Genomic DNA, 16,353 nt, shown 5'->3' with positions numbered 1-16,353 from the left:
GACAAACTAAAGTTTTGACACAATCGACTATTTTCTTATAGGTCACGTGAAGTCCAACGGTCAACATCAACTGTCATGGCTGCCTCCATGAGAAGAACTGTTTTAGCCTTGAAACATCAAGCTTTACCTTGTAGGTTACTGATATAAACGCATAATCTGTAGTAGTACGGTTGATTTGAAAATGTAGAAATGCACGAAAGCCTTCAACATAAAAAACTTTGCAGACGTCACATTTTCTGACTTGTCCGGAATAGTTGCTCTTTGAAAGAACGAACAAGACTGCTGTAAATTTAAATGCACAAACTTAAGGCATTTCACTCAGTGTATTACTGACTTGCTCATGCTCATGTTTAAAATCATACTTATTTCGGACCAATCACAGGCACTTGGACCCCCCCCCCTTTTTTTCATCTACAAATGTACCTTTTTTTAATAATTTTTATATGCTTTGCATATTAAGGAATACGTTGATATGATTGGCCAAGAGGATATCCGGTAGTTGTTCTTGACGTTTATTTTTCGACAGACCTTAATTCTTTTTGTAACCAATGTAAACAAGATAATTTGCCATGATGGGTGATACACCTTATCGCTAATCCCGGCTGACCCGGCCGCTTGAACTTTTGACGTCAACAACAATCACTTTTCCATTGTAGCGTCAGATATTTTGTTTTATGACGTCAAAATTTTACGGGAACCTGTGTGATTTCCAGCAATGGCGGACAAATAGCGATAAGGTGTATTGAAACATAGTATCCTCGTGTATTGTATTTTCGACCTACTAACATATTTTTCCGATTTTTCCTTTTATATGTTTGAACATAGACATACAAATATTTTCAGAGTCACAGGTATACTTGTGTATAAAATAATTGTATCGGAAATATATTTTGATCTTTAATTATTTTTTTTTTATTTGAGTTCATTTGATCGATGACACCTATGTTGACAAAAACAAGTGTCTTGGGTTTTCGACCTATCTAAAAAACGGATCAAAAGTCAGAAACGACATGTCGTACAAATCCGGAATTGTTTATAAATTTGATACCAAAGTTTATATATCAAAGTGTTAGAGGCGATCAAAGTTATGACTTAGGCCGAGAAAAAAAAGATCCGTGTTTCCGGTAACCCAACCGACCCTGTTTTTTATCCCCGACCCTAACTTTTTTATTGGATCTTCCAAAAAAAAAAAAAAAAAAATTTATCAACCGACCCTGTTTTTGACACAGGCTTCTGATAGATGACATAATATTTTTTCTCTCTTGCTTCCTCTTGCATAGAAAGCCAGTAAAACATTTTATTAATGTCAAAAGGTATTCCGAATAGGTTAAAATCCAAGAAATTTGCACAGCAGGTGCTTCAAAAACATTGCAAATGGCACACTTCCGGTTTTTGAAACTAATTACGGATCCGGACTTGGAAAAAACATGATAATTTTCCGGATTTCATTTACGATGTCAAAAAAAAAAAAAAAAAAAAAAAAAAAAAGAATTCCGACCTACCGACCCTATTTTTCAAAATGATGTTACCGGAAACACATATCTTTTTTTTTTAGGCCTTAATAAATTAAATGGTTAAATATACAACTATAAGATATAGAATATTATTTTGAAGTTCTTTTTTGGACAAGTTGTACACATTTAAGAATGAGGCACTTTGGAAGCCTTGCATGGTCTTGTATATGTTTCGGACCATATGAGTGTTTGGACCATACGCGTGCATGTCCGACTATACACATATTTTGACCATATAGGTATTTTTTTCAAATATGCATCACAAACATTTCAATAATACAATAAACTTGATCTTGAAAACAATAATGGTTACATGGCAATGTATTAATTTAAATGACAACATAAGGGTTAATAAAAAATGTATTTTTTTTCTTGCAGTTAGTTTAAGATGTTTGAGCACCTCTGTGAATCACAGTCTTTGTGCACCAAGAAAAGGTATGTAATACATTTATAAAGAATGTGAAATATGAGACTGTTTGAATTCAAATAAGTTTGAATATAAGTGTCAATAAAATTTCACAGCTCATACTGAAGTAGATATTTGCGGTTTTCTTCCAGAAAAACAAAGATGAAAAATTAGTTACTTTCTGGTCTGAATTATATATCATGTGGCTAAAAAGACTAAACAATCAATATAAAAAGGATATTTTGTTTAATTGATTTTAAAAAGTATTTTAATGTAATGTTTGCATACCTGTCAACCTGTGACGATGAAAATGAAGGTCATGACCTGCATTGAAGAATGAAATCTCAGGTCATTATGCGTACAAACTTTTTCGAGCTGAATTTCAGTATTTAGGGGACATTTTTCTCAAAATTAAAATCAGTTTCCAAAACATGTTCACTTGGTTAAGTAATTTAAAATTTTATTAATTATTATTTCATTCCACTTTTTAAAGCATTTGATAAATTTGTGTAACAATCAAATCTCCTTTTGTTATTCATTTTTATTAATATTGCTACATGAACTTATTTGATGTGTTTCAGCCTCAACCATAATTTCTACACATGATGTATCTGTTGTTTGTGACTGGCCTTACAGCCCTTTCACATTAGCTATTAGATTGTTGAAATTACAGTATAGTAAAATAAAGTCAAACAGTTAAAGGAAGTATAGATTGATAAAATAATTATCAATTTTTTTTTATAATTGTATTATTAAAGGTATAAAAATAATATAAAGTTATATTTCAATATGTATTTAAATTCTTTTTGTTTTAGATTTTATCTTTTTTACCCCAAAAAACGTAAATATAAGGAACAATTTTGAATGGTGACAAAAAAGGGAAAGTAAGTCATGTTGAAAAACGCTTGTAAAATAACAGTTAAATTTATTTACCACTTAAAGATAAGGTAATTGGTGTTAATTAACAGTGTGTTTGACACCAAAGCTGTCACGTGAAGCCATGCACTTAATGGGTAACTTAATTTTACAGTTTACACAGCTAGCTGAACTTCCTGTTCAAGGAAGAATTACGAATTTGCCGGTATTTTAATGGAAAATCACTTATGATGAAATCAATCTTAGGCTAAAAAATCCATGTATAAACGGGTCATTTTTGGAAATCCCGGGTTATTCAATGACCTGGCGGGTGATCCCTCAGAATTGTGAAAATCTCGGGTCACACCCGCCGAATATGGGTCAGTTGACAGGTTAGCTGCGAAAAAGTAGCTCTATCATGTCTATTGTCCTTTGAATTTTTTTTTGTCAAAATCATCAAAAGGACCTTAAGAGCTACGTTTTTGCAGCTATTGACAGGTATGTGTTTGTTAAAATAATATGTTTAAAAAATAATTCTTGCAGCTTGACTATATATTTGTATTAGAATTATAGACTTCCCATTTATGTTTTAGAAAAGACTTTATCGAAGCCAGGAGTTAAAAATGTAGTTCTTGTTGAAGGAGTAAGAACTCCATTTCTGATGTCGGGAACAGATTATAAAAATTTAATGCCACATGACCTGGCAAGAGCAGCGTTACAGTAAGTATTTCATAGATAATTTTACACTGGTATTAAGAAAAAAATGTTTAGTGAGAACTGTGTATCATATATTGATAAATGCACCTTTAATTGACATGTATCAGATAACAAAACTTTAAATTCACATAAATATACAATACATTGTCAGAAATATAAAATTTATTTTATAAGCTTTAGAAACAGAATGAAAAGCAAGGCTCACCGAGCTTTTCTCCTGTTTCATAACTAGTTCAAATAAATTTTATATTTTCAGACGATATATATATATTTATATAATAGTTCTTGAAAAACTGGTCATTATCGTGATATATGAACTGTCCTACGGGCAGTCCATGTATCACGATGATGACCAGTTTTTCAAGAACTATTATGTTTATTTCATTGAGAAACCATGTTTTGGAAAATTCTCATAAATTCAAAATGCCTAAAGCAAACTCGAGTAGTTGTACGATTTCTATGGCAAAGAGTGAAGACCAGTCGTAGTAATACTGCCATTCATTTTAGTGCAATTTTTCAGTAAATAAATACTCAATCAAGTTCTCTTTAATTTTATTATTAACGAAAACATTTAATAAACAATTCAACAACTGAAATATAATATTAAAAACAGGAACATGTTTTAAAAAAGGTACACATCTCTCTAAACAAAGAAACCACGCCCCATCGGTCATTAACAGAGAAACCACGCCCCAACGGTCATTATCAGACGGAAACCACGTCCCACCAGTCATTATCAGACGGAAACCATGCCCCACCGGTCATTATCATGTAAAAGTTCGTTAACGACCTGTTTTCTGGTCCGTTTTGTTCTGTTAATGACCGATGGAATTTATTACTGAAGAATTATGAATGTCATGTGACCCCTTTTTATCCAATAAGAGAATCTTATTCTCAACCGATATGAAATAAATATTGTTTTTATCTTGCAATATACACCCACCACTTAAAACTTTAGTTGTTAAAATTCAAATCATTGTCTTTAACTTTTAAAATAAATCAACATATTTTAATTTGTACTAGTACAAATAAACCAAATAACATTTGAGTGGTGTCAGTGTGTAAAATAATCATATTAGTAAATTTATTATTACAAATAAATGCATCAAGGTATATGGAAGTTGAATACATTTAAAAAAAACAAGACTCTTTGAAGGCTTTATTATTTATCATTTTTATACTTTTTTTCTTCAGTGGATTGGTTAAAAAGTCAGGAGTAGACAAAGGTAAGTTAATACTAAATATTTGATTTAATATATTTCTGATATTTTGGAATTTTTATGACTGAAACTATTTTTTTGTGTGATGTATGGATAAGGTTAATGAAACAGAAGTAGAAAAAAATCGGCATCTGTGTGTTACCATACAGAATTGTGTAATAAAATATTAAGAATTAACGTAGAGATTTGAATTTTGTAGATATAGTTGATTACATTGTGTATGGAATAGTTATCCAGGAAGTAAAAACCAGTAATGTGGCAAGAGAGGTAAGGAAGCGTTGATGTTACACTTTTTATCCTATTAATATTATATTAGATTTTATCAGACTTGTACTAATAAACATTTCAAGCAGACATGTAAAATTAATACACAATAATGATAGGCTGTATAAAAAAAGAAAATCAAAATACAAAATATAAACAAATTCACCTATTATTTTGTCTGAAATTATGTTCATGTAGCTCCTATATTTATAACCTCAGAAATTAAACCTAATCATTATATGGAAAAATACAGTAGGAAAAAGAAATTGATTTCAGATAATCACAAAATTACTCTGGTTGCAAAATATCTGTTGTGAATATCTCCAAACCATTCTATTCATCACTTTTATTTCAGGCAGCCCTTGGTGCTGGTTTTTCAGACAGAATACCATCTCATACTGTCACTCAAGCATGCATTTCATCAAACCAAGCTATTACTACAGGTATGTACAATCAATTGATTTTCTGTTAGGCTTGTAGCTTAACTTAGCTTTATTACCTAAAAAAATGTTACTGTCTTTCTTTTGTAAAAGTATGTTAGTCTTATCATGAATCTCTTAGGAAAAGTTGTTGAGGTTTGGTATGCATTGTTAAATCTCATATCTATGGAGATTATATAGTTTTGTTCAAACAAAAAACAGTAAACTTGTCATAATTTTTTTTTTTAAGTTGTACCTATGACTGTATACATGTACTGGGTTATCTATTTTTGCTTTCGATGTACAAATAGTCCTACAATGAATGCTCCAAGGAAAGTGATATATAAAAGTTATAAAGTTCCATAGTTGACAGTGACAATTAAATTGTGTACAGTGATATAAAATTTGCATTAACATGTACATCAAGACTAGAATTTCTGACATGTTACCGTAAAAATTCAGAAATTTAAGTGTGCATTTATTTTTGAACTTTGGACCAAAAAATGAATTATTTATTGATATATATCTGAAAATGCTTCATACAAAAATGCTATCAAAATTTTAAAAGAAAGATTTAATCATTTTTGTGAAACCTATTAATACACCATTTTCATAATAAAAACAAATGGCAAAAAAAACATTTGGATGGATAACCTTATTTGCCATAATATAATTGGAACATACATTCAGTTGAATGAATAAAAAGATATATCAGATAGATTACAATTTGTGAATCACCACTTAACAACATACACCAACCAACATGAACACTATTATTTCTTAAATTCATAAAACAAGAGTTTAAGAACATGTGATGGCAAAAATTGCATTATGAAAACCAGTACAGAAGAAGCACTTTATTTAATGAATTTGTCATCTTGGTAATGCTGCTGGAAGATGAAAACTTGTATTCAATAAATTTAACACTGCTTTTAGATAAAAAAAAATTATAATTATCTTTCAAGTTCTTTGTTTGGACGAAAGTGCATTTAAAGCTTCCATTATCATGTTTTCTAGTGGATTCTATAGAGCAATGAATGTTTATGACTTTGCTAAACCACTTTTATGGTATATTTCACTTGTATTGTAGGAATTGGGATGATTGCATCTGGTCAAATGGACACTGTGGTTGCTGGCGGTGTTGAATTTATGTCTGATGTACCTATAAGATTTAGTAGAAAGATGAGAAAGCATATGTTGTCTTTTCCTAAAGCAAAAACATTACCAGCAAAACTAGGCCTTTTCTCTCAGATGATTAAACCTTCCATATGGGCACCTGAGGTAAGTGTACTTTTATATACCAGAAGGACAATATATGATGAGATTTATTTTTAATGGCCCCGCAACAAAGTTGTCGGTGCCTTATAGTTTTACCCTTGTCCGTAATTCTGTCATTATGTATTTCCGACCTTCCGTCATTCTGTCATTCCGTCATTCCGCAACGAACCAGTCGGCACCAAAAACTTTTTCAACTACTAGTCCGAAGACCAATATTCTGATATTTTTCTCATTGGTCCAAACAAAGTATTGCAAAATATTACTAGTCCGAATGAAAATTCACTAGTCTGGGGCATCGGACTAGTGGCTACCCTGCAGACTGCAAACCATTATACATAGTTTTTTTCTAAACGCCTTCAGATGTTGGACTGATTTTTTGGTATGTGAGTTAACCATGATAAGTTACAGATCAAGTTTAAGTTTCGTTCTGCTCCGCTAATTTTTTCAAAAATTAAGGGTTTACAACCTTGTTGTAAATCACAGTTATACAGACATTTGTCTATACCCCTCCAGATTTTGAGCTGATTTTTGATATGTGAGACTACCATCATGTTTTTGTCCACATGTGTTATTGAAATTACAGATTTTTCAACTTTTTGAGACGGGCCATTCGTGTCGCTTTGACACATCTAGTTTAAAATATATATGGATAGATGGGATGTTTTTCAATTATATTGTGTGGGTGATTGTTATAAAAATGTGCATTTTAAACCCCAACATACACTTGATTCTGGAATATCTCTTGAGACAGGGCTTCCATAAAGGTAACCATGAAAGGGGATTAAGGGTAACGAATTTGGTCACAACAGCATCTTATTTTGATGTTTGTTTCCTTTACTGACAGAAAAAGGTACATTTTTATAGGTTCAGTTATTGAACAGTGATTACTTTGAATTTCAGGTAGTGAGGGGACTAAAGTGTGAGCTATACTCTTTATTATAATGCAATTACATTCTGCGGACAAGAAATTTTGCTGTAATATACTTACTTTCTTTTAATATTGTAATAAATTAAATGTGTATTCTGTTAAAAGTATAGTAAAAAGTTTTACATATGCAGACATTATATTAACATACAAAACTACTCTTTTTATATGTGAAATTTTTTATATAACCACAACAATAAACTGAATTTAACCAATTGGATTGATTTGCTTATCAGAATGTAATATTCATGAAAAGTGTCTTTTATTTGTAGTTACCTGCTGTGGCTGAGTTTTCTACAGGTGAATCTATGGGTCATTCAGCAGACAGACTCTGTGCTACATTTGGTGTCACTAGAAAGGAACAGGTTAGTTATATACTCACTGTGAAAAAGGTTTAGAGGCTGAAAATGTACTCCTTGTTAAAACTGATCACAAGCCTGGTTATTTCAGTCAACTATTCATACATTGTTAAAACTAGACATGATATGGTTATTTCAGTTAGATACATTTACATACTGTGAGATATAAGACAAGGCTGTTTTCCTATGTTGCAATAACATTGATTGCCAATTTATAAGTAAAATAAATGTTTATGATATGATCAATAAAAGGATAAATATAGGTGGTAAGATATGCATACCAGTGTTCTAGCCAGGATTTGAAAAGGGCAGGGTCACTGTGCTTAAACGGCTGTGGGTAACTTAAGTTACCCACAGCCCAAGATGGAGCCGCCTTGCGTCGGTTAGGGACTTCTCTTCTATAGAATAACAATACCATGGATGCATCAATTAAACCACTGAATTAAAAAGTTGTATTAATCGTTTAGGGAAACCCCTAAACTTAACAGGTGATTAAATTCTACAAAATAAACGATCACAGCACGATTTGAAAAAACGCTTAGGCTGTCCGTAACTTAAAAACAACTTGTCCGTAACTTTTTTCATTATACCAATAGGAATGTCTGTAACTTTCAAAGAATCGACATACATGGATGTAATGTTTTACTTATGATAGAGATTGCATCGAATACATAATTAGAAAGGAAGTAGATCTCTAGTATGATATAATTCATTTGAATTAGAATGGAAGACAAAATTGGAAATAATATGAAAAAAATAACGATAAATCTGTTAAACTCGGGTCTGATTTTTTATAACGTCGGGATACCAAAATCGCCCTTTTCGGAGGGTGGTTTCCTACCATTGCAGATAATCTGTTGAAACATCATTGTTGATTTTTATTTTTGAACAAGTAGACTACACAAGTATTTTTTACACATGCATGTGGCGTGTATGGACTAAATGATTTTCTGCCAGCAACGACAAGAGTAGATCATGCGTAAATCCGGGATTAATTTTTTTTTTTGGGGGGGGGGGGGGGGGGGTACCAAAATTTCGCAATCACATGACAATTATCAAAGGTTCAGCCAAAAACGATTATATTCAAAAGACATTCATTTCCATTGATTTTAAAAAAAAAATCACTTAATTCTAAGTCCAATGACATTACGATTCGATTAGAATTTATAGTGGCCTGTTGCATTCGATGCTCGAACTTTATAGTCAGATTTGCAGTAAATGGGAAAACTTGAAGAAAGGACATTTTGTAAAAATGAATAAAACCTAGTTTTACAGCTAGCTGCATATTTCACTTGTATGAAAGTTGCATTAAATTTCATTAAATTGAACTAAACTGAAAGACACAATAGTTAAAATTCAGTGACTTAAAAGGAATAGAGCTATCAACATAGTGTAACAATTAGAAATAGTATATGAAAATATGAATAACTAAGACAACAGGGTAATTAAATAGTTTCACGATCCCTGATAACATACAAAGAGAAATAAAAAAAAAACCATAAAAAACACTATAACTTACTGGTGGGATGTATAAATACCGAGCCGACGGTCAAAGAGTATTCATCAAAATACACATAAAAAGAAACAGAGGTGAAAATAAACCGCAGGCAGATATGACGCACATCATTTAATAAAAGTTCAAACCATAACCAGGATCGAGTACCACAAACCCCACATAAAACGTCTGTGGTGTAAGTATGATGCGTTAATAAAATCACATTTGGTGGTGAATGAGTAGTATAAACGGCCGTGAAGGTTACAAATATGATGTTATTTATTTTCTAATTGTTGAAATTATAGTTCTTAAAATTTTAAATCAAAAGTTACCCACATCTGAAAATAAAGTTACGGACAGTCTGCTTAGTTTCGATCAAAAAGTTACGGACGTCTTATGCATTTTTTAAAGTTGGTCTTGCGCTTTAGTGAACTCTTTATTAACAAATTTATGGTAATTGTTAGTTATTTCTTCATTCAATAATCCTATAAATATTTACATTGTGCATGAAAAACGTCGCAAAAGGTACATTTTGTATGAATTAAATATCAACGAGTTTAGAGTCCGCCATCTTGGGCTGTGGGTAGTTACCCACAGCCGTTTAAGCACAGTGCAGGGTGTTAGTCAGAAAAAGGGCAATTTTACGCGTAAATGTCATTGAAAAAAGGGCAATTTTTACGCGTTAATTAATGTCACTGAAATTATTTAAGCCTCATAATTATTATATATATGCATTCTTGTAAATTCAAGTTTCAGTTAAAATGTAATATTTTTCAATACTTTTGGCACAATTTTATATGGTTGACTTCATAAATATGTGGTCATGATGCTGAGACCCTTTTAGGAAGCTGTTTCCTTGATATTATATAGTTGATGCTATTTTTTTTTTCTTTATTCTGTCTCACCAAGTATGTAAGCAGATATTGGGATTTTTTTTAGTATTATTTGCTTTTGATAGATCACTTAATGGAAGTTAAGATGCAAAATATAATTTTCAAAATATTTATTTTTGAAGTATATTCAAGTGAAAATAATTTAAATTTATATTCTTATATGCATTTGTATTAAATTAATTTTATATTTAATCCTTTTACGAAAAGAAACATAATTTTAAGGAATATATTGTGAACAGGTGATAAATAAGGGGAAGTAACTCATTTTGTTGATATACACAAATTATGTATGACCTTAAGCTAAGGTAATTGGTGTTAATTAACAATGTATTTGACACCGAAGCTGTCAGGAGAAGCCATGCACTTAATGGGTTACTTAAATTGACAGTTTGCACAGGTAGCTGAACTTCCTGTTCATGGAAGAATTACAAATTTACCGATATTTCAAAGGCAAAAATTGCCGATTTTTCCGCAATTAAAACGGGAGGGCGCCCGAGGGACGGTAGATAAAAGGCACGGGCGTCTATAAAAAAGGGCGGGCGCAGCGCCATGTTCAAACTTTGTAGCTAGAACACTGCATACAAGTCTTAATTTCAGTAGTTTTCATCTTCTTAAATTTGTCGAACAATGGTTGTCATATATCTAGTTCATTCCTTGTAATAACTGATTGCTGTCAGAAAATCCAAATTTTTAGTTAACATGTGTAAATTGTTGAATATGTAAAAATGCACATGTTAGTACTGACAATGGACAGGTAACAACTGCTACATTTTTATGATGTATTTTGTTAAGATTTTTAAGCTGATTTACGAAATAAAAATGGGTTAATGATTTTTGGATGTACAGCTGGTAGGCGGCATGCCAAACAGTGTCTGTTCAATAGTATGAAACCCTTTGACGATTTTTTTTCAAATTTTCTTTTTATTTAGGACGATTTTGCTATAAGGTCACATACACTAGCAGCCGAGGCAACAGAGAAAGGATTTCTAAGTGATGTCATTACTTATAAAGTACCAGGTTTGTACACCTTTTTAAATGCATTACAATCTACAGACACCTGACTTTCTTTTGGTTTTGTATAGTTTGCTTGAAAAAGTTGTTTAAAACATTCTCTATTAACTTTTCAAAATTCTCAAAGATTTTATACACAAATGAATTTAAGTTAAAGTTTTAAACCACTCAGTTAGAATACATGTTCCTATAATTTTAGGAGACATTGAAATTTAATTGTATTCCCATTTCACAAATTTTGATTTATTAAATCTGGAAAATGTAGTGAAGAAACAATTTTCTGCTGTAAGAAATGCATCAAATATTTAAATATTGAGAAGTAGTATGAATGCCAACCAGAGTTCAAATGACTTAATGTGGGTTTGTTTATTTTCGTTATAACCAATTTTCGTGGATTTAGGAAAAATTGCATGTTCATGGATATTTAATTTTGTAGTTTTGCAGAAGTCTGCATACAAGCCTATATAAAATTTGTAATTCGTTCAATTTTGTGGTTCAACTGTACTCACGAAAGCAAGGAAAATTGGTATCCAATGAATAATAATGAATCCACAGTAGATAAAAGCAATTGTAGGTCACTGTTCCCCTCTTCAATAGACCACATTATTAAAAGATAAAAAGACATCCTGTTTTATTTTATAGGCTACATTTTCTACTATTTGTAAGACATTAATCTCATTAATTTCAATTTTTGTTCAGTTGGATTAAAAAAAAACTGTTCAGAAAAACTTTTCAGCTCAGTATTGAATCAAGATTACAAAATGATGAAATTTGCAGGATTCTGACTGTTTATCAAGAACTGATAGCCACACATTTTATTTAAACACAGGAGTAAGCAAACCAGTGGTCAAAGATAATGGTATCCGACCATCATCATATGAAAAAATGGCAAAGCTGAAACCAGCGTTCATCAAACCTCATGGAACAATCACTGCTGCTAATTCATCATTTCTGGTTTGTATTTTTAGATAACAATTAAAAAATATATCAGATGAAATTGACAAATAACAAATATATCAGATAAAATTGACAGATGAAATTGACAAATGAAATTGACAATAAACAAATATATATCGGATGAAATTGAAATTTATAACACCATTAGGATGAGAAGTATGTAAATGTGCAACCTTTATGTTATGTAAATTTAAATTCAATGATGTCATATGGAAATCCACCAATGTATAGATAATAAGTTTCCTACTGACAGAAGTCTAAGAGGACTTTAGGTTTGCACTCTGTCTGTCTGTTTTTTCTTCGTGCTCAAAGATATTGATTAGATATTTGGGTTATTGTTTTATCATGACAAGTTACAGGTCAAGTTCAATTTTAATGAATTTAGCCTTTGTTCAGTTAAAGTCCTTTCCCTAGAATTAAATTTTGATGAAATATTTTTATGCCCCACCTACGATAGTAGAGGGGCATTATGTTTTCTGGTCTGTGCATCCGTTCGTCTGTCCGTCTGTCTGTTCGTTCGTTCGTCCGTCTGTCCTGCTTCAGGTTAAAGTTTTTGGTCAAGGTAGTTTTTGATGAAGTTGAAGTCCAATCAACTTGAAACTTAGTATACATGTGCCCTATGATATGATCTTTCTAATTTAAATGCCAAATTATAGTTTTGACCCCAATTTTACGGTTCACTGAACATAGAAAATGATAGTGCAAATTTCAGGTTAAAGTTTTTGGTCAAGGTAGTTTTTGATAAAGTAGAAGTCCAATCAACTTGAAACTTAGTATACATGTTCCCTTTGATAAGATCATTCTAATTTTAATGCCAAATTAGAGAATTTATTCCAATTTCACGGTCCACTAAACATAGAAAATGATAGTGCGAGTGGGGCATCCGTGTACTGTGGACACATTCTTGTTTAATTAGTAGATTTCATCAATAAAATTGATATTTATTTTTGGGCATGAGTTTTGAAAATCACAAATTTCATTGACATTTTTTTTGTCAAGAATGATTTAAACTCTCTCTAATCATCTTTATGTTAATTTTTCCTTTAGACTGATGGTGCATCAGCTTGTCTGATCATGTCAGAAGAGAAGGCTTTGGCTATGGGATTAAAACCTAAAGCTTACCTCAGAGATTTTGTATATGTCTCACAAGACCCAAAGGACCAGCTATTGTTAGGGTAAGTTTTAATTTGTTTATCTTACCTGCAACAAGTTAACTGAAAAAAAAAGAAATGAAATCAGTGATTTGTTGCATAGATTTTTTTTATAGTAAAATATTCATTTAGCGAGGGGAAATAACTTCTGCATTATTTTTCTTAGGCAGAATACTGTGTTTAATATGAGAAAATTTTATTAGTTGTTTGGGTTACCATAACTGTGATGCTGGAATATAAGAATGAATTGGTAATGTAACTTTTTTTGTCCATGTCCATATGGATTTCATTTGAACTTCAGTCAATAGTTGAGGGGTATGTATTGTGGTATTATTTTTTTATGATCTTGCTTACCTTAACCGCCTCATTTCACACTAAAATTATCTTCATTATTTTTCCAGACCAACTTATGCAACACCTAAAGTTTTAGAAAGAGCTGGATTGACCATGAACGACATTGATGTATTTGAATACCATGAAGCTTTTGCTGTAAGTTTATATGTATAGATTATAAAATTCCCTTTTTCCATATTGGCCCTGGTATCATTCCAAGACTCCCATATCGGCCTGAGGCTTTACTTATTAATTGACGAAGAATTTTGGCAGTCAACATTACACTTTACACTGTGATCAGCAGCCATACTGTGGATTATTTTTAATTCGTGGGTATCAGTTTTCATAGATTCTGCAGACACAGCATATTGGAAATTTGTAATTTGTTGAACATATGACTTTGTGGTTCACCGTCCTGTATCCACAAAACCCACGAAAATTGGTATCCAACAAATAATACAAAATCCACAAAAAGTTATAGGAAAAAGCCAAACCAGATTGACCAATACATAATGTATAATATAGCTTTGATAAATTCAACCATGTCAGAATTTTATAATTTCAGGGACAAATTTTAGCAAACTTGAAAGCTATGGACTCAGATTACTTTGCCAAAACACAGATGGGAAGAAAAGCAAAGGTGAATATGTGTTTTCTATGTGTCTTTAAAAATTTAATTTCAAAATTACCAGATATGTTAACACTTAATGGATACTTTCATTAAGTGTTAAGTAAGTGTCTACTGGAATATGAAACTTTTCTATTTGAAATAAAGAAAAGTAATGAAAAATTTATAAAATTAGTCACAGTTACTTGTAACAGTATTACTTTACATTCTGAATTAGTAACAATGAAAGTAAAGCTACATTAGTACCAATCTTCTAAATTCTAAATAGATTAGTCTTAGTTGTTCATTTTTTCATCACTTAAGAAGTAAAACTGTGTGTAAGTAGATGATTTCATTTGTCATGGATTTTTGTCAGATTTATGGTATTTTCACTCACTTGGGTATGATTAAGGGATTGAACCAATTTTAACCCAGAGCAAAGTTTTTATGATTGAAATTGTATTGTTTGCAGGTTGGTATTCCTCAAATGGAGAAATTTAACAACTGGGGAGGATCTTTATCAATAGGACATCCATTTGGTGCTACTGGTGTGAGACTGGTCACAACAGCTGCCCACAGATTACAACAAGAAGATGGACAGTTTGCATTAGTGGCAGCTTGTGCTGCTGGGGGTATTGTAAGTTATTGTCATATACTATAGATGTATGATTGCAACTACAGATATAAATTACAGGATATAAATTACTAATAACAAATGCGAAAAACTACCTGATATACTGTTACCCTGGTATACACTAACCGTATGTCTTTATTTTTGTACAAGAGATGTGTGCATGTCATGGCGCTAATTGCAAATTGGCCCCATGTTTGGACATTGTAACACAATGCGATATTATTATTTTACACAATTGTCAGAAGCAATATAAAGGAGTGCCTTTAAAGGGAGTCTTCCTTAAAAAAAGATTGACTAAAAGCTGCCATTTGAATTTTAATACACACTTGATAAATGAGCAAGCATTAAGTGTAGAACTGGTTAATCCAAATGTTTCAAATTAAAAACTAAAAAAAAATGTCCATGATAACCACTGTGGAATTATGTACATTATATAATACAAATCCACAGAGACAAAAGATTTCACACATTGATATTTATAAACGTCATTCAAGCATAATCTTCAACAATGAGACATGCACTTTAAACAATACAGCAATGTCTAGACTACTGCAGTGTAAAAGTAAATTTTCCAGCATTAATTGAATGCAGATAAATTTGAGATAAATAACATCAGCTGATAACCATGTTACCATTAAGATCAGCACATCTTACACACTAAATATCAGCTGAAAATTACTGTAAACAAAACCACAACATGTATATGATTGTTTATCTTTTATTTTTGCAGGGCCATGGAATGCTTGTAGAAAGATATCCATCATAATGTAGGATTCAGACATTTAGTGGCATAATCATTATTCATCCTCAAAGGATATATTGGTCATAATTGTAAATTATTGTACATGAGGACACTGTGATATTTATTTCATCAGATCTGTATTCTGTTTTGCTAAGATAAGAGTTATTATTAAATAATGAATAATTTAATGTGTGATTCTCTTATGATATGCCAGCTAAGGTGTATCCAGACATGAATAAGGTGTTGTTGAATTCTTTCCATTCAGATGATGACATACTGGAAGACACAGTTTGTCATTTGAACAGGTTCATTAGGTGTCTTGGTGTTGTGAATGCTACCATTGAAGGAAAAAGTTCTTTGCTTCAGTAGCCTATGGATGGCAATTTTAGTTAAAAATGACAAAATTTTAGATATTTTTAGCTCACCTTGCCCAAAGGGCCAAGTGAGCTTTTCTCATCACTTGGCATCCGTCGTCGTTAACTTTTACAAAAATCTTCTCCTCTGAAACTAAAGGGTAAAATTTAACCAAACTTAGCCACAATTCTCATTGGGGTATCTAGTTTAAAAAATGTG

General features: G+C 31.5%; 1 protein-coding gene across 1 annotated transcript; it reads left to right on the top strand.

The window, feature by feature from the left end:
* The first annotated feature begins 22 nt into the window (after positions 1-22).
* LOC143068414 (trifunctional enzyme subunit beta, mitochondrial-like) lies at positions 23-15,968 on the top strand. Its single transcript, XM_076242439.1, has 15 exons — positions 23-130; positions 1,893-1,949; positions 3,369-3,495; positions 4,687-4,718; positions 4,912-4,979; positions 5,332-5,419; positions 6,486-6,676; positions 7,871-7,963; positions 11,275-11,362; positions 12,186-12,310; positions 13,361-13,488; positions 13,866-13,953; positions 14,363-14,437; positions 14,877-15,041; positions 15,769-15,968. The coding sequence occupies exons 1-15, from the start codon at positions 76-78 to the stop codon at positions 15,802-15,804; spliced, it is 1,416 nt and encodes a 471-aa protein (XP_076098554.1). The 5' UTR covers positions 23-75; the 3' UTR covers positions 15,805-15,968.
* The last annotated feature ends 385 nt before the right edge of the window (positions 15,969-16,353 follow it).

The sequence above is a fragment of the Mytilus galloprovincialis genome, chromosome 1, assembly GCF_965363235.1.
Source record: "Mytilus galloprovincialis chromosome 1, xbMytGall1.hap1.1, whole genome shotgun sequence".
NCBI lineage: Eukaryota > Metazoa > Mollusca > Bivalvia > Mytilida > Mytilidae > Mytilus > Mytilus galloprovincialis.
This window is presented reverse-complemented; position numbering and strand designations above follow the sequence as displayed.

Excerpts from the sequence above, each read along its gene's own strand:
- LOC143068414 (XM_076242439.1), top strand. The coding sequence starts at position 76 with ATGGCTGCCTCCATGAGAAGAACTGTTTTAGCCTTGAAACATCAAGCT. Across the intron at positions 13,954-14,362 it reads AATACCATGAAGCTTTTGCT|GGACAAATTTTAGCAAACTT; the intron begins GTAAGTTTATAT and ends TTATAATTTCAG. Across the intron at positions 15,042-15,768 it reads CTTGTGCTGCTGGGGGTATT|GGCCATGGAATGCTTGTAGA; the intron begins GTAAGTTATTGT and ends TTATTTTTGCAG.